This window comes from Phoca vitulina, unplaced genomic scaffold, assembly GCF_004348235.1.
Source record: "Phoca vitulina isolate PV1807 unplaced genomic scaffold, GSC_HSeal_1.0 scaffold63, whole genome shotgun sequence".
In the NCBI taxonomy this organism is placed as follows: Eukaryota; Metazoa; Chordata; class Mammalia; order Carnivora; family Phocidae; genus Phoca; species Phoca vitulina.
Window position 1 is genome coordinate 4,278,444 of NW_022589766.1, and position 20,857 is coordinate 4,299,300.

Consider the following 20,857-nt stretch of genomic DNA (forward strand, 5'->3'; position numbering starts at 1 on the left):
AGAATTTCTGGAAAGGTAGTTAAGATGAAACACGGTGTGAGATATATGTAGGAATTCACATTTGGTTTACAGAACCTGTGTTGTTATTACCTCTGACCATAGTAGCTTTCAAAGAATTGTTCTTTCCATGGCTCTACTTTTTTCTCCTTCTCAATCTCTTGTCGAATTCTCACTTGCATCTCAGGTGTAAACTCACCTGTAATGTACAAAAAAAAAAAAAGATATTCAATAGAAATATGCTGTTTGTAACTTTTAACTATTTGTGAATCATGAAAGTCTCATGCAGGAGTCAGAATACTATCATGTGAAAGTAAGAGAAATTTCCCACAATTCCTCACTGGAAAGGAGCCCCTGGAAGCCACTGGGGGACATACAAGCTTGCACACCACTGCATGCAGTCTCCAGGACTCAGCGGAGGCCACCTGTGCCTTTTCTCTGGGCCCTCCTGTGGCACCTCCCTCCTGCTCCAAACATCATATGCCCCACAGATTTCTTTTATCATTAACCTTGAATTTGTCATTTCTTTCCCACTGCAAGAAGAGTCACGTGGTTTCAGTAAATAATGCCACTGGGCATTTGGTTATTTTAAAGTTCTGTTTCTCTCAGGCAACTTGTTATTTTGTGCCTTTTATCTCTAACTGCATAATGAACAGCTGTGACCTGTGATCCTGCTTATAGGCAGTTGAGGTTCCAGTAAAACCATAGGGAGTTATTTGGGAGTCATCAGTTTTCTAATTGCTCCAGAAATTGTACCATTCTAGTGCCTTGGCAATAAAGTGCTCAACATGCCAATGACCGCACTGCTCTGGAAATGACATTTATTTGCATATATCACCAAGCACTTCAATCCCTCCCACTCCAACAGCAGAGGACAGCTGAATGTGCTGGGTAGGCCATCTTCAAACTGCGGCTCAGAAAGGTTGTTCTCTTTTATACTCTAATACCCAGGACATCAAGGAAAAAGAGGCAGAAATGGTAGACTTCAAGTTTAGGTCTCTTTGGGATAAGAGGATAGAAAGGAAAAGTGTTACAGGACACAGTCCTGGGCATAAGAGTAGGAAAAGAGGACTCTGGGGGCGCCTGGGTGGCTCAGTCGTTAAGCATCTGCCTTCGGCTCAGGTCATGATCCCAGGGTCCTGGGATGGAGCCCCGCATCCGGCTCCCTGCTGGGCGGGAAGCCTGCTTCTCCCTCTCCCTCTCCCCCTGCTTGTGTTCTCTCTCTCTCGCTGTCTCTCTCTGTCAAATAAATAAATAAAATCTTTAAAAAAAAAAAAAAAAAGGAAAAGAGGACTCTGCCTGTCAGAGTCCAACCCATAACTACTTTTTCATTGAGTCTACTGTGCATGAGAGAATGAGGAATAAAAAGTATTGAATTCTGTTCACATGTGTACAGTGTTCAAAGTTTTTGCTGCTCATAAAATAAATGACTAGGTATAGCAGTGACTGCTTATATGCAAAAAAAAAAAAAAAGAAAAGAAAAGAAAAAGAAAGAAAAGTAACACTGATAACGACCAAGGTATCACTGATGATAATACCTATTTTAAAAAACTGGGTGGTGCGGGAACCAGGGGGGCGAGCGCCTGGGTGGCTCAGTCGTAACAGTCCCAATTTTGGCTCAGGGTATGATCTCAGCGTCCAGGGATCAGGCCCTGCTTCCAGCTCTGCACTGGGCATGAGCCTGCTTAAGATTCTCTCTCTCCCTCTGCCCCCCACCCCCTTGCCACAGTTTGCTCTCTCTTTCTCTCAAAAACAAAAAAATGGGGAGTTGGGTGGGGCATAAATCCTTTATCAAATTACTTTTTTTTTTTTTTTTAAAGATTTTATTTATTTATTTGAGAGAGAGAGAGAGCTAGAGAGCGCAAGCAGGGGGAGTGGCAGGCAGACAGAGGGAGAGGGAGAAGCAGGCTCTCCGCTGAGCAAAGAGCCTGATGCAGGGCTCGACCTCAGGACCCTGGGATCATGACCTGAGCCGAAGGCAGCTGCTTAACCGACTGAGCCACCCAGGCACCCCTTATCAAATTATTCTTAAAGAAAGGTAATAGTAATGCATATGTCTTAAAGTGCTTGTGTGATTGCAGCTCTTTCAGAAAAAAAAAAAAGTGGTCTCTGCTCAAGGAAATCTTTGAGAGTACCAGAGTAATCAGTGAGAGAGCCTTTCTATACAGAATTTGTCCCCCCAAAACAATAAAAAAAAAAAAACTCAAAACAATAGGAAGGCAAATGTCAACAACTGCAGTGAACAATATAGATATTAATTAGCTGGTCAATTAACTCTAAATGCTAGTGATCTGACAAAATGTCAGCAATGAATAGCATTCCTAATTGCTCTCCTTACAAATGTATTCATTAAAAAAAAAAAAAACAAATGTATTCATTTTAAAGCTTTTCACAGTTGTTTTAAGCTATGCCTTGGTATAACTTCATATGACCTTTCAAGTGTTAGTTTGTATTCCATGTGTACTGAAAAACAAACATAAGCGAACACTGTAACCCTAATTCTATACTCTGCTTATTAAAATTTCAATTCCTAGGCATTAACCCAGAATCCCTGAATCAAAATCTTGATCAGAATCTGATCACTGATAAAAATATTGAGGAAGAGGGTCTAAAATCTGTATTTGTTTAGTTTCCCTAAATTGAAAGGTGACTTTGACTTCTTAAAGGAACATTGCTAGACTCCATCTGGAGCCAGACCTGGTTACATAGGCTCCAGAAAAAAGTCAGTATAGTGTTTCACACAGGATAGCTAGTTCTACCCTATGGAAACATCTCGTCCTTAGCTCAAAAACTCACTGAGGCATAGAGGTGCCAATCTGCCCTCATAGTAGCTCCAAGTACATATACAATCTAGGAGGCACGTAAGGTTGAACACTTACCTTCTGAGAGTCTTTCCTTCCAGCCTTGGGCTGCTGAAGTGAAGAACTCATTGTTAAGGGCTGAGCCATTTAACTTCATCAGACCATCTGGACCAACCTGGGTCAAAGAATAAGCCAAGAGAAGCTTACAAAGAAAGCCAAATGTGGAATTGAACTTTCTTTCGTTTTAGAGAAGAATGTATATACATTTACTTTTATAGAAACATGACTATATCATACCATGCTGCTTATTATGGATACTACTATTTTATAATATATCATTTTTTCTAATAAATTTATTTCCTGTTTACCTTTCCTCCTTCTTCTACTTTCAATTCCATTCCCCATTAATTATACTCAAAGAATCATCCGCAAACAAATAAATCTACATGTAAGAAGTTTTTTCCTGAGAGGTTTATTATTTGTTTTATAAAACTGTGACCAAGCTCCAGACCAAGCTCTGAATCTTATTTTTCTCACATAATACATTGTGCACGTCTCTCCAAGTCAACTGGCATAGTGTTAGCTCCTTTATAATAGCTGCATATTATTTCACTGGATGCATGCACCTTAATTCATTTACCAGTTTCTTAATCATAAACATGAACCTTGTTTCCAGTGTTTTCCCACAATCAACCACGCTGCAATATTAGCATTCTGGCAAAGATGAATATACTAGGGCTTTTACTTCTGTGGAATAAGTTCTAAAAGCAAAGAAATATCTGTGTCTGTAACAAGGTATTGTTAGATTATTTTCCAAAAAGACTACAACAATTCATATTTCTACCCGAAATGTATGAGTGTACTCTTTATCCTGTGAACAATATTTGTTAACTAAATTATTTAATTTTTGCCAGTCTAAAGGGTTTGAAATGTAAGAATTTCCTTTATCTTGACTATTGGAGTTTTGTTCAAACTTTTGCATGTTTATTAAATATTCAGATTTATCACCTTGTGAAATTCTTATCATTTTGCATATTTTTCTATAAGGCTGCTTATTTTTATTATCAATTTGTGAGAATCCTTTACATATTATTCATAGTAAAACTGTCACATACACTAAAAAATTTCCCCTAATTTATCTGCCCACTGACTTGATTTGTGATGTCTTGCCAAAAGGTTTTAAGATTCTATTAGAGATTCTGATTTCCTATCTTGGTTTAGAACCATAAATCTTATATAAGGACATAAAACACAAGATCTGAAAAAAATTTAGACAGAAAAGCTTAATAAAATTGACTTTCTCCCCATAGTTAATATCTACATTCCAACCAGAACCCCATGCAGATTTTTCATTAACAAAACGATTTTATATTTTTTTAACAAAATGATTTTAAAGTTCATAAGGAAAAAATAAGAAAAATCGCCTTTCCAATTATTAAACATACCACATACAAAGCCACTGCACTCAAAACAATTATTACTAACATTAGAAGGAATGAAGAAATGAGTGGAAAAGTGGAGTGTACGTATAAACACATACTGCATGTAAGTGCATAGAATATATAACGAAGATGGTATTTCAAATTGTGAGAAAAAGATGGTTATATTAAATATGTAGTGGTGAAACAACTGGCTATCTATTATTAAGTTGAAGCCCAATTTCAGAGCAATACAAAAAAAAATTCTAGGTGTATTAAAAACTTAAATGTAGGGGCGCCTGGGTGGCTCAGTTGGTTAAGCGACTGCCTTCGGCTCAGGTCATGATCCTGGAGTCCCGGGATCGAGTCCCACATCAGGCTCCCTGCTCAGCAGGGAGTCTGCTTCTCCCTCTGACCCTCCTCCCTCTCATGCTCTCTGTCTCTCATTCTCTCTCTCGCAAATAAATAAAATCTTAAAAAAAAAAAAAAAAAAAAAAAAAAAAAACTTAAATGTAACCTTTAAGTCAAAAACAATTTTCTGAAGAAAATTTAAGTAACTATTGGGACATCCTAGGGATTGAGGAACGCTTCTCAACCAACTTCACTTTCTACGTCTATCTGGGCCCACGTTATCTGCCCCCCCAGCTCTAGGGCAGAAATTGGTGAACTATTTCTGCCAAAGGAGAGATTGCAATTATTTTAGGCTTTGAAGGCCACAGGGACTCTGCGGCAACCACGTCTAACGCTGCCATGGCCGCACGAACATAGCTGTATACCATATGTAACCCAATGAAGGTGGGTATATGTCGATAAAGCTTTATTTACAAAAACAGGCAAGTGGGCTGAAACTGGCCCAAGTTTGCTGACTGCCGATTTGTACTCTAGAGAGTTGGCAGAGGGTAATGGTCTTCCCTATCAGAACAGGTCATCCAACCTAAGCTTGAATAGTCCAGTGATGAGTAAGTTACTCCATCACAAGTCAATCCATTTTAACAGCTGTAGCTGTTAAAAAAAAAATGTTATTTTAACTTCACATCTGCTTTCTGGAGAAACAAAAAAGTTTATCTCTTTCATATGACAGACCTTTAAATATAGAGAGATGCTTTAATCCACTCCCCTCCTATTTTCTTTTCTCTGGTCTAAATTATTTTTACTTCATGGCTGGGCAATCCATACAATGAAATATGGTTTTCAATGTTTCGTCCTAGTAATAACCAGGATTCTATATAAACACTCTAAATTGCATCTGACAGTGAAGTTGATTCAAGCTCCATACTTCTATACGTAAGGACATTATTTCTCAGGTTACTGTGTTCTCACCATACTCAAAAAAGGCCAAGTAACTTCCTATTAAGAATTCCCCACACAACTGTACTCTATGGGAAATTGAACAGATAACTTACAAGGTCCCTTTTCATTCTAAAATTTTATGTGGCAATCCTTCTTCAGAGAGAGGATAAGGGCCATTAGTCAAAAGACAGTTCTAAGAAACCTGCACTAGAGTTCTAGATAGGCCTTCAGTTAGGTCCTATCTTATTCCCAACCTAATAACCTGAGCCGTTAAAAAAGACGAGAGCAATCCCCAATGAGAAGTTCTTTAAAAACTCTGCAGAAACATTAGCCTCCTAACTTGTTCAAACCAAAAGGTGGGCATCCCCAAAACTGTAATTTCCCCAAGAAGTTTTAAGGAGGGAAAAGCAGTAGTGGGGAAGGATCAGCTTTACTTACTTCTTTTCCCTATGGCTGGTAGTGTACCTGACTTACTTCTGGAAATGGAATCTGGCCTGCTTTCCCATGTGCTAATTTATACATCATTATGCGACTGAAACTAGTATCAATACAGTTTAATAGAAAGATCATTTTCAGAATTAGAAATATTTTGTTTTGACACAGTCAATTAGCTAGGATGATGTGTGTAACTTACTTACTCTCCTTTAATCTCTTACCACAAACCAGGGTATAAATCTAGTTTTCTTACTGTAAACTAGGGAAAATACCTCTCATCTTGTTTTTATAATGATTAGGAAAAAAGGGGAGGGCTATCAGATTACTTAAGAACACAGTATGTGTTTGGAAATAATAATGAATAAAAAAACCCTCAGAATTGAATAAACCTTAAAAATCATAATGGTCCTATCTTTCTTTTGTAGAGGAGGAAAGAGATAATCAGAAGGGGGAGTGACTTGCTAGTCACTCTTTCCTGGATAAAAGCCTAAGTCTCAGATCTTGACCTTATTCCTGACCAACCAAAATCTCTCCAGTCCCTACCTAGACTTTCCCAAACCTTTGGAATTTCTTCTAGCTATCTTTTTTTTAAGAGTGTAATTTATTGGGTTTTTAAAGTTCTTTATTATGAAAACAATAAATGTTTTTGTTTTTTAAAAATCTAACAAAAGCGGTGCCTGGGTGGCTCAGTCGTTAAGCGACTGCTGCCTTCGGCTCAGGTCATGATCCCAGGGCCCTGGGATCGAGCCCACATCGGGCTCCTTGCTCGGCAGGAAGCCTGCTACTCCCTCTCCCACTCCCCCTGCTTGTGTTCCTGCTCTCGCTATCTCTCTCTCTGTCAAATAAATAAATAAAATCTTAAAAAAAAAAAATATAACAAAAGAATGAAAATAATTAACATTCATTCTCCCTTCAAAAAATCCATTAAAAAAATCCCTGTTAAATATCTTAAACAAGACAACTCTTCCTCCTGGACTGTATTCAATGAATACCTTACCTCCTAATATGATAGCTACACAAATTTTATTCCATAATCTTGATGTTCTGATAAGAGTTTTTTTCTTTTCTAAGACTTACAGGGCAAAACTATTAAGAACACTTACATAAAAATATTCTTATTTCTTGTCTTAGTACCTTTGATACCACTTCTTTACAAGTATATATAAAAAGCTATTTAAAAAGTTTTAAGGAGTGTTAAAGGGGATGAGTGAAGAAATCCTCAGAAGGTTTTTAAAAAACTGCTTATGCTTGAAAATAACGCACCTGTCGATCCACCTCTGGAAGGAGTAAAAGCAGTCGCTGTTGGCAATCTCCAGGAAGGACTGAAAAGGTGTGCTTGTTGATCAGTGCTCGTAGATTTGTATTAACCAGAATGGAGTCTGGTGTCTCAACATCAATTTCAGCACATTTAGTCCTTTTCATTTGCCCTACAAAAATAGGGGAAAAGAATCATTTGGGCCTCCTTTACATTCTTGTTTCTATCTAAAGTATAGCTTACTCTGTAGTGCAAAAAAAGCACAGTTGTAACTACTTTAAATATCAGACTGTGAAGAAGGGAACACCTAAAGGTTTTAGAAATTTCTTCTAAGACTAATAAAAGCAAGGCATGACACATACACAAAGTGATCCAAAAAATCCAGAAAAATTCAAATCTATATATATATCATACTGAGATCCTTTTTCCTTTGCCATCAAAACTTTTTCATTGATTTTAATTTTGATTACCTAAAAATGTTGTAACTGAATACCTTAGTGGTTTCAAGAAACTTAGTCACGGGGCGCCTGGGTGGCTCAGTCGTTAAGCATCTGCCTTCGGCTCAGGTCATGATCCCAGGGTCCTGGGATCGAGCCCCATATCGGGCTCCCTGCTCAGCGGGAAGCCTGCTTCTCCCTCTCCCACTCCCCCTACTTGTGTTCCTGCTCTCGCTATCTCTCTCTCTGTCAAATAAATAAATAAAATCTTTAAAAAAAAAAAAAAAAGAAACTTAGTCACAATCTATAGTCTTTCAAATGACTGACAAACTTGAGTACACAGTCTTCAAATGTAAATAACAAAAAATATTATAAACAAGACTAACTTGCCAAAAATATTTGCAAATCATGACAAAACTTTATGATTTTTCATATTAAAAGTGCATCTAGGGGCGCCTGGGTGGCTTAGTCGGTTAAGCGACTGCGTTCAGCTCAAGTCATGATCTCAAGGTCCTGAGATAGAGCCCCGCATGGGCTCCCTGCTCAGCGGGGATTCTGCTTCTCCTTCTCCCTCTGTGCCTCCGTACCCTCCCCACCGCTTGTGCACTCTCTCTCTCTCAAATAAAACCTTTTAAAATAAATAAATGTGCATCTATATGGGGTGCCTGGCTGACTCAGTTGGTAGAACATGCGACTCTTGATCTCAGGGTCATGAGTTCAAGCCCCATACTGAGCGTAGAGCTTACTTTAAATTAATAAACAGATCGGTAGATAGATATTTTTAAAAAATTTTAAGTGCATCTATAAATCAATATGAAAAAGAAGTATCACCATGAGAAAAATGAGCACAGGGAATTATAGGTAATTCACAGCTGACTAACCATAAGCAGATGCTACGGTATTAGTATTTTTTAAATGCCAGTTAAACCAATGAACATTTTTTTGTCTATCAAAATGGCAAATACCGCAGTACAGTGATGAGACTACACATAGAAAAAGCAAAAACAACTGTCAAATACTGCTGATGGGTCTCAAATTAATATAATCTTACTGGAAGAAAATTTGATAACATACTGCAAAATTTAATGTGCATAAGAATCTAAGACCCAGAAATCTTACAGTTAGAAATACATGCACAAAGCTACACATCTTGAATATGGATAACCTCTGTTCCTGGCTGAAGGTGAAGCAAAAGTAATCTCTCTTAAGAGGAAAGGAATTCCCTTAAGTTAGGCCCATAGGATTCCTCCAAATTAAAATCCAGCACTATCTCACAGACTACCCTGACAAACCAGCAGACATGCTACTATGACAGTCAATAGAAACCAAAAATAAAAGGTTTAGACCTAAAAGTACTACTACCACTGAAACTGTCACAAATAAAATACAGAACAGCGCTGCATAAAATGATTAAAGAATGTGATTGTAAAGATGGGGATAAAATAATCAGGAATGAACACAATCAGGTCTCAGTAAATTTCATATAATGATCAATAATAGCAGCAGCAAACATTTCTATAAGGCTTCATTAGTGCCAGGCACTATTCTAAACATTGACGTGTGTTAATTCACTTATTTTTCAAATAACCCTATGAAGTAAGACACTATTATTGTACATTTCACAGATGAAGAAAATGAGGCCCAGACGTGGTAAGAAACTGGCCCAAAATTGTACTATTAAGTTACAGTGCAGGAATTCAAACCCAGAGCTGTGGCTTCAGAGTCTGTTATCACTATATAGAGCTATACGCAGAGCTAACATAAAGTGCATGATCTCTATTAGGTATTTAAGTTAAAAGTTCAAAACAGAAACATAAAATATATTTTTTTTTTCTAAAGACCTTATTTTTAATTAATCTCTACACCCACTGGGGGGCTTGAAGCCACAACCGTGAAATCAAGAATCACATGTTCTACACACTTATCCAGCCAGGTGCCACAAAATCCCAATATGTATCTTTAAATTTTTTATTTAAATTCAATTAAATTAACCTATACTGTATCATTAGTTTTAGAGGCAGAATTTAGTAATTCATCAGTTGCCTACAACACCCAATGCTCATTAAATCAAGTGCCCTCCTTAATGCCCATCACGCAATTACCTCCCCTCCAGCAACCCTCAGTTTGTTTCCTAGAGTTAAGAGTCTCTTATGGTTTGCCTCCCTCTCTGTTTTCATCTTATTTTTCCTTCCCTTCCCCTATGTTCATGTTTTGTTTCTTAAATTCCACATATGAGTGGAATCTTATGGTATTTGTCTTTCTCTGACTGACTTATTTCATTTAGCATAATACCCTCTAGTTCCATCCACATCGTTGCAAATGGCAAGATTTCATTCTTTTTGATGGCAAAGTAATATTCCATTGTATATACACACCACTTCTTTATCCATTCATCTGTCGATAGACATCTGGGCTCTTAACATAGTTTGACTATTGTGGACACTGCTGCTATAAACACTGGGGTGCATGTGCCCTCTCGAATCACTATGTTTGTATCCTTTGGGTAAATACCTAGCAGTGCAGTTTCTGGGTCATAGGGTAGCTTTACTTTTAACTTTTTGAGGAACTTCCATACTGTTTTCCAGAATGGCTGCACCAGTTTGCTTTCCCACCAACAGTGTAAGAGGGTTCCCCTTTCTCCCCATCCTTGACAACATCTGTTGTTTCCTGAGTTGTTCCTTTTAGTCATTCTGACTGGTACGAGGTGGTATCTCATTGTGCTTTTGATTTGTATTTCCCTGATGCCGAGGGGCCCCCAATTGAATGATATTAAAAAAGCATTTGAGAGATGAAGGTAAATGTCCCCAAAACTGAAATAGTACCAAAATATATAAAATGAAAAGTAAAGGTTTCAACATTCAAACCCTGGCTTCCTACCAAAGATGACATTTTGGGGCACCTGGGTGGCTCAGTCGTTAAGCATCTGCCTTCGGCTCAGGTCATGATCCCAGGGTCCTGGGATCGAGCCCTGCATCGGCCTCCCCGCTCCGCGAGAAGCCTGCTTCTCCCTCTCCCACTCCCCCTGCTTGTGTTCCCTCTCTCGCTGTATCTATCTCTGTCAAATGAATAAATAAAATCTTTAAAAATAAAATGACATTTTTAATTTGAATAAATGAAATAACAATATACATGCCAATTGTATCTTGTCTTCTGTTTCACTGAATATCTTGAACTACTTTCCAAACTATCACCTACAAAGCTACCTCTTTCTTTTTAAAAAGCTGTACCATGGGGCGCCTGGGTGGCTCAGTCGTTAAGCGTCTGCCTTCGGCTCAGGTCATGATTCCAGAGTCCTGGGATCAAGCCCCGCATCGGGCTCCCTGCTCAGCGGGAAGCCTGCTTCTCCCCCTCCGACTCCCCCTGCTTGTGTTCCCTCTCTCTCTCTGTCAAATAAATAAAAAAAATCTTTAAAAAAATAAAAAATAAAAAGCTGTACCATATTCCAACATATGTACCATGATTCATTTAATCAGACACCCACCCGTAAGTGGTTACTATGTTTTGGTTTACATAAACAATGTTGCAATGGCTCCAGGGACTGAGAGCAGCATCATAGTTCTGCTCTCCCATATGACTGATGAAACGATAGTGTCAGCATTCCCTGAATAGTTTTCACTATTTGTGCATTCATTTTGTACCTTTACATTGGAGTCAAACTTTAGTTAAAATTTAAAAAAAATAAATTTTTTTAAAGTAAGCTCTACGCCCAGTGTGGTGCTTGAACTCATGACCCGGAGATCAAGAGTTGCACGCTCCACCAACTGAGCCAGCCAGGTGCCCCATTAAAATTTTAACTTAACTGCTTAAAGAGACCGAGAAATAGTTGTGAATTATTCTGATCTATTATTGATCAAATAGTGACAGAGGATATTTTTATGTGCCTCACACAAACTGGTTCATTTCTAGAATTTAAAGTTTAAGTCCTCTAATTTTAGTAAAGTTGACTTTGTTTTATTTATTTTTATTTATTTATTTCATTTTTTATTTTTTTGTTTTATTTATTTATTTTATTTGTTTTTATTTTTATTTTTTTATTTTATTTTTTTTGTTTTATTTATTTTATTTTTCCCACTTTAGGTATTCTATCATATTATACTTAAAATCTGAGCTATGTTTTTTTTTTTTTTTTTTAATTGAATCTGGGATGTAAAACTGTATGATACACCCTAGTTTACTACAGTTAAAACAAATTATACCAATGTAAACTAAAAAAGATTTCAGGTGAATTATCTAATTTAGTTTTACATTTGTTTTACACAAAAGGTACAGATTCTTCCATACATTTAAAAAATACTGGGCGCCTGGGTGGCTCAGTCGGTTAAGCGACTGCCTTCGGCTCGGGTCATGATCCCAGGGTCCTGGGATCAAGTCCCACATCAGGCTCCCTGCTCAGCGGGGAGCCTGCTTCTCCGTCTCCCACTCCCCCTGCTTGTGTTCCCTCTCTCACTGTGTCTTTCTCTGTCAAATAAATAAATAAAATCTTTAAAAAAAGAAAAAAAAATAAAAAAATAAAAAATAAAAAAAATAAAAAATACTCATTGTGAGGGCGCCTGGATGGCTCAGTTAAGCGTCCAACTCATGATTTTGGCTTAGGGCATGATCTCAAGGATTGTGGGATCAAGCCCTGACTTGGGCTCTGAGCTCAGTGGAGAGTCGGCTTGAGATTCTCTCTCTCTTCCTCTGCCCCTCCTCCTCGCACGGGCATGTGCTCCCTCCCTCCCTCTCTGAAATAAATAAATATTTTTAAGAATATATAAATAAATAAATAAATAAAATTTAAAAAAGAATTCTTGGAGTCTGGGGGCGCCTGGCTGGCTCATTCAGTGGAGCATGCAACTCTAAATCTTGGGGTTGTGCGTTCAAGCCCATGTTGGGTGTAGAGATCGCTTAAAAATAAAAATCTTAAAAAAAAAAAAAAAAAGGAAAGGAAAAAGAATTCTTGAAATCCAACACTTGCCTTTCTGGGATTGATTTAAATTTTAATTATAGTGCTTTTTGGAAAATTATGCTACATGATGGAGATGTAGAAGCATTGCCAGTCCTGCAGGAGCTGTGGCTCAGGTGTCCTGGCACCTGCAGAGAGCAGAACCTATCTAATTTGTTCCTGCTACCCAAGAAGACGCTGAAGTGAGTTGTAAGGCAGGAGGGGAAATAATTTAAAGATTACCAGGCACAATATAAGCAATAAAATGTAAAAACCTAATCTACAAGTTGCTGGGGGTGCCAGCTTCTTTGCCTTATTGTCCTCCTTGTGCATTTTTCTTAGAGGCAATATCTGCCATAAACTGAGCATACCCTTTGATCATCAATTCCACTGCCAAAGATTAAAAATATTCATAAATCACATAAATACTTATAAAATTTATATACTAATATGCCAATATTAGTATTGGCATATACATTATGCCAATACTGGCCAATATGCCAATATTGGCATAATACCATACTAATATGATATACTAATATGCCAAACCCAGAGCTCAATTCTCATGACACTGAGGATCATGACCTGAGCTGAAATCAAGAGTCAGATGCTTAACTTGACTGAGCCACCAGGCAGCTATCTTACTTATTTTTTAATAAATAATTTTGTAAAATCAAAAAACAAAAAAATAAAGCAGTCTGAAAATATTATTAATTCTGTTCTCACACTTAATAGTTTGGAAGTGTCTGGAACATATAAATGGGTACAGAATAACTAATCCTTGGGGCACCTGGGTGGCTCAGTCGTTAAGCGTCTGCCTTTGGCTCGGGTCATGATCCCAGGGTCCTGGGATCGAGCCCCACATCCGGCTCCCTGCTCCGCAGGAAGCCTGCTTCTCCCTCTGCACTCCCCCTGCTTGTGTTCCCTCTCTCGCTGTGTCTCTCTCTGTCAAATAAATAAATAAAATCTTTAAAAAATTAAAAAAATTAAAAAAAAAATCCTTTGAATTTTGTCAGCATTGCTGCACATCTTTTAACTTCTATTCTGCTGCTGAGATGTTTACCATCCCAATTCTTACAACTTTTTTCTTTTAAGATTTTATTTATTTGACAGAGAGAGAGCACAAGCAGGAAGCGTGGCAAGCAGAGGGAGAAGGAGGCTCCTCCCTGAGCAAGGAGCCCGATGTGGGACTCGATCTCAGGACCCTGGGATTATGACCTGAGCCGAAGGCAGACACTTAACCGACTGAGCCACCTAGGCGTCCCCAATTCTTACATCTTTGTATATGAAGTATTTTCTTTCTCCTTGGTGGCTTTTTTGGAACCTTCTCACTATCCTGGATATTTTGAAATTTCGAAAGAATGTGCCTTGGAATTGGTTTCTTTTTATTCATGTTTCTTGACACCAACTATGAACTTTCATCTTTGGAATCTGTGGCTTTCAATTCTCTGGAATTTTCTTCTATTATTTCTCTTATTATCTTAACCCCCCTTTCAATTTCTGTTCTTTCTGATGGTTCTACTAGTTTTTTTTTTTTTTTTAAAGATTTTATTTATTTGTCAGAGAGAGAGAGAGACAGAGAGAGCACAAGCAGGGGGAGCGGCAGGCAGAGGGAGAAGCAGGCTCCCCACTGAGCAAGAAGCCCAGTGCAGGACTCCATCCCAGGACCCTGGGATCATGACCTGAGCTGAAGGCAGATGCTTCATGACTGAGCCACCCAGGCACCCCATCTATTATTATTTTTTATTTCGGCTACCTTATTAGTTAATACCCTGGAACTCTTTATTTTTTGATTTTTAAAATAGCAGTCTGTTCTTTCATAGATGCAATGTCATCTTTTATACCTTTCTGTGGATATTACAGTTTTTAAAGTTATTTATTTTAAATCTTTCTGAATTGTCTGTTTCTTCTGTATTTCAGATTCTGTGTCTCATGATGGAGGTCTTCTTCAGAGGTGATCATGAATAATCACAATGAAAAGGCATTAAAAAGGCTGTCTCGAAATTTTGGGTGTGTAGGTGGGTCTTATAGACTGGTGAGCGTCACAGAAGTATGACCAAGATAATTTCTATTTAGTTGGGAATCTGTAAATTAGCCTGCAGATTTTCTTCTGAGGCTACTCAATTTCTCTCGTTTTTTGTTTTTTTTTTTTAAGATTTTATGCATTTATTTGACAGAGAGAGACACAGCGAGAGAGGGAACACAAGCAGGGGGAGTGGGAGAGGGAGAAGCAGGCTTCCTGCCAAGCGGGAGCCCGATGTGGGGCTCGATCCCAGGACCCTGGGACCATGACCTGAACCGAAGGCAGATGCTTAACGACTGAGCCACCCAGGCGCCCCAAGGCTACTCAATTTCTTTAGGCACCAACCCACCCATCTCCTGCTGGAACATAGGTGGGGCTGGGAGGAAGGAAGTTGTGGTGACAGAAATATGCCTTACTACTAGCATTCTGGAAGTCAAGAAGAAGGATCACTATTAGTATTTATATTTTTCTTGATTTCCCTGATTTCAGTACACTGCCTCATTATCTGCCATCAGCCGTAAGTGGTATCTCTGAGTTTGAAGTCCGTACGTAATTTCACCTCAAAAATAAACCATCTATTTCTTGCTAGAGTGAGGCATCAAACTGCTTCTTAACTTCCAAAAAAAGTTCTTCTTTTCAACCCTCGGCTTCACCCTTCCCCACTATGATACATGATGTCTGCTATTCTTGATTCTTTCTGGTGTTCTGCAGCCCTAGCTGGCTTGCTTATTATTGGCATCTGTTGTTCAGCATCCAGTTTTCATCAAAATTTCTTGACACTGCTTGCCCATCTGTTGCCTCCTTGTTTTCTTCACCCTTATGGATCTAATCTTTTGGATTTCCATATTCCCATCTTAGTGGGATTTCAGAGGGAGCAGGAAAAAAGGGTCAGTTTGGCATGTTTCATTATGAGTCCTTTTACTTTTCTGTACACAGAGATAAGACATAAATAATGCTGGACAAAACAACCTGTTGTCAGAAAAAGAACGAAACCACAAAACAGCTGATGAATTTCAAACACAGAGTTGACAAATTAAGATGCAGAACCAAAGTCTTTGTAAATTAACTTACTTGTATGGAGCCTGTCAGACCGCTGGAATGACTTCTTCCCCAAGCCCAGCAAGGGATTTTCCACTTGAACTGAACAAGAATAACTAGAGTTTGAGTTTTGAGGGCTGCTTGACTGCCCATCAGATGGCTTTCCTTCCCATATTGCTAAGAGAAAAAATATATCAAAGACTGGTGACACTGAGGTTATAGATAGAAATCAATCAATTAAATCATTCAACACAAACTAAAAGGAGTTACGTATGATGCAATGTGACCCTGCAAATGCGTTTTGAGTCTGCAAATTCAGAGTTAAAAAGTAAAATAAAATCACTTCCTTCTCCCCAGCACATTATTTGCTTCTGGTGGTAAATTTCCTTCCTAACAAAAATGCAAACTTCTGCAAGATACCATTTAAATTTGGCAGGCCTATATAATCAGCTAGTATCAAAATGAATTGTGTAATAAAATACAAAGCCTGTTTCTAATCTGGGTTAGATGAAAAACAAAACAAAACAAAACAAAGAACATCAAAAATCCAAAGGCTGTGTTTATATCCAATGGAAACTCAAATGTAGCCTATGTTCTTAGGAAAACTTTTTATCTTTAAAGGAGAGAACTGGTGAAGAGTTTAGTCTGAGTGTCTTGGCAACGTCAGCTTTGTAAGGTCACTGATTAGAGGCGTCCAAATATTACTAGGTTAGACATCTTGGAAGTCAGTCATTTTCCATTCTAACATGCAAATCTCGCCGATTTATTTTTTCATAACTACATGATGGATGATTCTGCATAAATTTTCCCATTTATCCTGAAAAGATTTATACTGATGATCTGGCAGTAATAGACTACATAAATAAACCCAGTAATTAAAAAATAAATGATAAGGTATACAAATTAGAAAAACAGCATAAAAATTCTGGAAAAAGAAATTTCCATTGAAAAGACCCCAAGTCTGCCTACCAGGTTTGGCAGGTAGAGAGTCACTGGTTGCTTTGACAGTCTTCAGAGAGAGAGGCTGGTTGGAGGAGATGGACATGCTCGGCCTGCACTGCTGTTGCTGCTTCTTCTGCTGTTGCTGTTTTAGAGCCTATAAAAGAAAACTGACTATAAGCAACAAAATAACATCATTTTTTAGTAATTAATAACAGGAAGTGAATGACCGCTTTTTAAAGTGGTGAGAAGCATGATGACCATCCCATTTCTTTGAAAGCTATCAAAGTAAACAAAAATTTAAATGAAACCAATTAGGGGCGCCTGGGTGGCTCAGTTGGTTAAGCGACTGCCTTCAGCTCAGGTCATGATCCTGGAGTCCCGGGATCGAGTCCCGCATCGGGCTCCCTGCCCGGCAGGGAGTCTGCTTCTCCCTCTGACCCTCCCCCCTCTCATGCTCTCTCTCTCTCATTCTCTCTCTCAAATAAATAAATAAAATCTTTAAAAAAAAAAAAAAAAAATGAAACCAATTAAATACAAGCCCAAAATGATACTTAAGAGTCTGCATATTTTTGGGCAGTATTACTCTTGTGTATAAATGTGAGAATCAGTCACAAACATTTTTAGAACTTAAAAATCACCAGTAAGGCATGGACTTCCCATACTTGTAGCAGCAGAAACTTAGAGGTTTCTAATCATTTCTGGAAATAAAATTCTAAGCCCTTGACCAAACAGAGTCCCATTTGCATTAGCTCTATGTAGAAATATAAATATTTAGCTTACGTCTATTTCAGAGATGATACATTTGAACAATTGGTGTTAAATAACTATTTGATTCTGATCCCCTATAAGAGCAGTAAGATTTGGCCCAATGACCAAATCCTCAGTAATTTACAGCAACACAGTAAATAGAAGGGAAAGAAAGTTACAAAACACTGGTTCTAAGAATAGTATAATTTCTTCTGGCTATTTCAGCATATTTTTATTTCTATAATGTTTCTAGTTCATAGAATACACTACACTAAACTATTTAGAATGAATAAGATGACAACTTCCCAGAGTTTAGTCATGAAAATATATGAAGGCACCCTTTTTTTTTTTAAGATTTTATTTATTTATTTGACAGAGAGAGAGAGAGCGGCAGGCAGAGGGAGAGGGAGAAGCAGGCTCCCCACTGAGCAGGGAGCCCAATGTGGGGCTCAATCCCAGGACGCTGGGATCATGACCTGAGCCCAAGGCAGCTGCTTAACCGACTGAACCACAGAGGCGCCCCTGAAGGCAACTTTTTAACTCAAGGTTTAAAAAAAAAAAAAAAAAAAGACACAGAAACTAAGAAAGTAAAGCTACATTTCAGGAGAAGGTTGGACATCTATGACCTTGCTAAATTGCCAATTTAAGCTTTAACCATCAAGACTATCATGCAAAAAAGTGTGAAGTAACTGGCTACTTGGTTCTCATTGCCTCTTCACCCTCATCTCTGGCTATGTTATATAGGCATGGTGCAACAACTGATCTTGACCTGAGCTGCCAAAGGAAAAAATGAACTGAGTGAGTCAGGGATCTAGCTTACATTCACCTACAACATTTTTAACAGCCAAGGCAGGAGCACAATGTATAAAAAATTGTCAGTGTTGTCTGATCACTGATTACAGCTTATCTCTCATTCTCTGCAATCAGAACAGAAAATCCTGGGTGGCAGCCACTGGGTCTTTCCTTGTCACAATATCCAGATCATTCTAGGTTAATCCAAAATTTAATAGAACCATTTGCTCTCATCTATTCCTGCTGTGATGGTGTAAATTCAGACACATGATAGAAACAGAGTAACTTATAGCCTCTCTATTTAAGAACTGTACTCAGTTTTTTCCTCCCTCAGTAGTTTATAAACTCTGTTCCTAATTCTATTTTAAAATTAAAAAAACAACAACCTTCATTGTTGTAAAGGATAACTTATATTGAAGTAATTTTTCTCACCTAACACTATAAAAAACATACATTGGAGGCAAGGTCTTACTTTACATACCAACAACCTAATTTACATACTTTTCCATACTGGTATTCTTTAAAGAAAATACATTCGACTCTTGGGATTATAGGAGTATAATACAGGAGTAGTAAACATGTCATGCATTATCTAACAAAGTTTAGGAAAGTACATGCCTTTTTCCTGTGGAAGGAAGCATCTTCTACTTCTTAAAATCTTTCAAAAAATTTATAAAAATACAACTGCTATGAGATTATCCAGGCACACAGCAATAAATCCTATCAAATTTCTGAAACTCTTTTAATAAAAGTGCTTTTGCTTTAAATACTTCTTTTAATACTTTAAGGCCTAAATAATTTTTAAAATTTCAATTACATAATACATGATTATATCTTTACCATTTAATTCAAACATAAAGTTAAATTCTCTTGACCACCACTCAGTCTTGCCCCTAATCTTCAGAGATAACTACAGTCAATTTATTTTTCCTTATTGAGTTTTTTTTTACGTGTTTCTATTAAAAATATAATATTGTGGGGCACCTGGGTGGCTCAGTCGTTAAGTGTCTGCCTTTGCCTCAGGTCATGATCCCGGGTCCTGGGATAAAGGCCCACATCGGGCTCCTTGCTCAGCAGGAAGCCTGCTTCTCCCTCTCCCACTCCCCCTGCTTGTGTTCCCTCTCTCACTGTCTCTCTCTCTCTCTGTCAAATAAATAAAATCTTTAAATATATATGTGTATATATATAATATTGTTTTGTAGGTATGTGTTTATTTTTGTCAATGGTATCACGCTCTACACATGTTGTAATACAACTTAATTTTAGTGATTCAACATTATAGTGTGGTGATGCTTCCAGGTCAATATACATAAAACAAACACATTACAAACTTCTAATCTTGCATATACAAATGGCATCATTTACGAAGGAATCCCCTAACTGATATATATTTGGTTACTCGCAAGTTTTTGCTATTACAAACTTGAATGCAAATATTTTTCTGTGTGTGTGTGTGTAACTGGTATGGATATTTGTATTTTTCTAACCTAAGTTCCAAAATGTTCAAATGCTTAGTCATGGGGTATGTGCCTTCACAATTTTAATAATCACAAGATTTCTTTCCAAAGTACAATAATTTATATCCCACCAGCAAACTACCAGTAGCCAAACACTTGCAAATGCCTGATAATTAAGTTCTTCAGTTTATACTAATCTGAGGAAAAAAGTAGTCTGTAATGTTCAGTTATTAGTGAATCTGTATTTATTGACCATTTGCATTTCAAAAAAAAAAGTTCTGGGACGCCTGGGTGGCTCAGTTGGTTAAGCGACTGCCTTCAGCTCAGGTCATGATCCTGGAGTCCCGGGATCGAGTCCCGCATCAGGCTCCCTGCTCAGCAGGGAGTCTGCTTCTCCCTCTGACCCTCCTCCCTCTCATGCTCTCTGTCTCTCATTCTCTCTCTCTCAAATAAATAAATAAAATCTTTAAAAAAAAAAAAAAAAAAAAAAAAAAAAAAAAAAAGAAAATTAAAAAAAAAAAAAAAAGAAAAAAGTTCTTTGAAAAGCCCAATAACACAGACCAATGGCAAGTAGCACCGGAGAAAAAAAGATACATTATAAAGTGAACACCACTGAGGAACAAAAAAGAAACATAAAGGAATGCTACTACAACTTCATGCAAATGTTTTTAAAAATCAAAAATGAAATGGACCATTTTCTAAGAGAAATAAATATCCAAAATTAAGAAAAAGATTTTTTCTAAAATTAGTTCAAAAAGCAGGAATCAAATCAGATCAGTAACAGATGAAACTGAAGTGCTAAGAAAACAATTCTATAATTGTTTTCCAAAAATCTAGAAAAATACAGAGAGCTATCCAGCTTATTTTATAATGCTAGAACCATCCTGATTCCAAAATTGTACAAGAATTGTACAAGAAAACAGCAAAATCCAAGCAGAAATCTTAAAAAAGAAAAATCCATAACATATTAAAAAATATGGAACAAACATGTCGAGTTTATTCCTGAAAGCTCAGTGTATGTTAACATTAGAAACTCTAGCCGTGGAAGTCTGTATGTCAGCAAATTTAAAGAGAAAAGCTACCTGATCATCTCCATAAATGCTTAAGAAAACAAAGCCGAAAAGTTCAATACCTATTCATAATTTAACCACAAACATGCACACAAACAAAAACCTCTTAGCAAATTAGGAATAAAGAGCTTTTAAAATGTGAAAAAAAGGGGTGCCTGGGTGGCTCAGTCATTAAGGGTCTGCCTTCAGCTCAGGTCCCGATCCCAGGGTCCTGGGATCAAGCCCCGCATC

The 20,857-nt window shown here is 37.6% G+C and overlaps 1 protein-coding gene across 2 annotated transcripts in view; it reads right to left on the reverse strand.

The window, feature by feature from the left end:
* The window catches only part of ASXL2 (ASXL transcriptional regulator 2), a 136,720-nt gene that overhangs the window by 13,801 nt on the left and 102,062 nt on the right, over positions 1 to 20,857 (reverse strand). For both annotated transcript variants that reach the window (XM_032391462.1, XM_032391461.1), the window contains 5 exons: positions 16,588 to 16,714; positions 15,652 to 15,795; positions 7,205 to 7,368; positions 2,877 to 2,973; positions 91 to 196 (listed from right to left, as the gene is read on the reverse strand). In XM_032391462.1, coding sequence (XP_032247353.1) covers positions 91 to 196; positions 2,877 to 2,973; positions 7,205 to 7,368; positions 15,652 to 15,795; positions 16,588 to 16,714 — 638 coding nt within the window. The remainder of the gene's footprint in view (positions 1 to 90; positions 197 to 2,876; positions 2,974 to 7,204; positions 7,369 to 15,651; positions 15,796 to 16,587; positions 16,715 to 20,857) is intronic.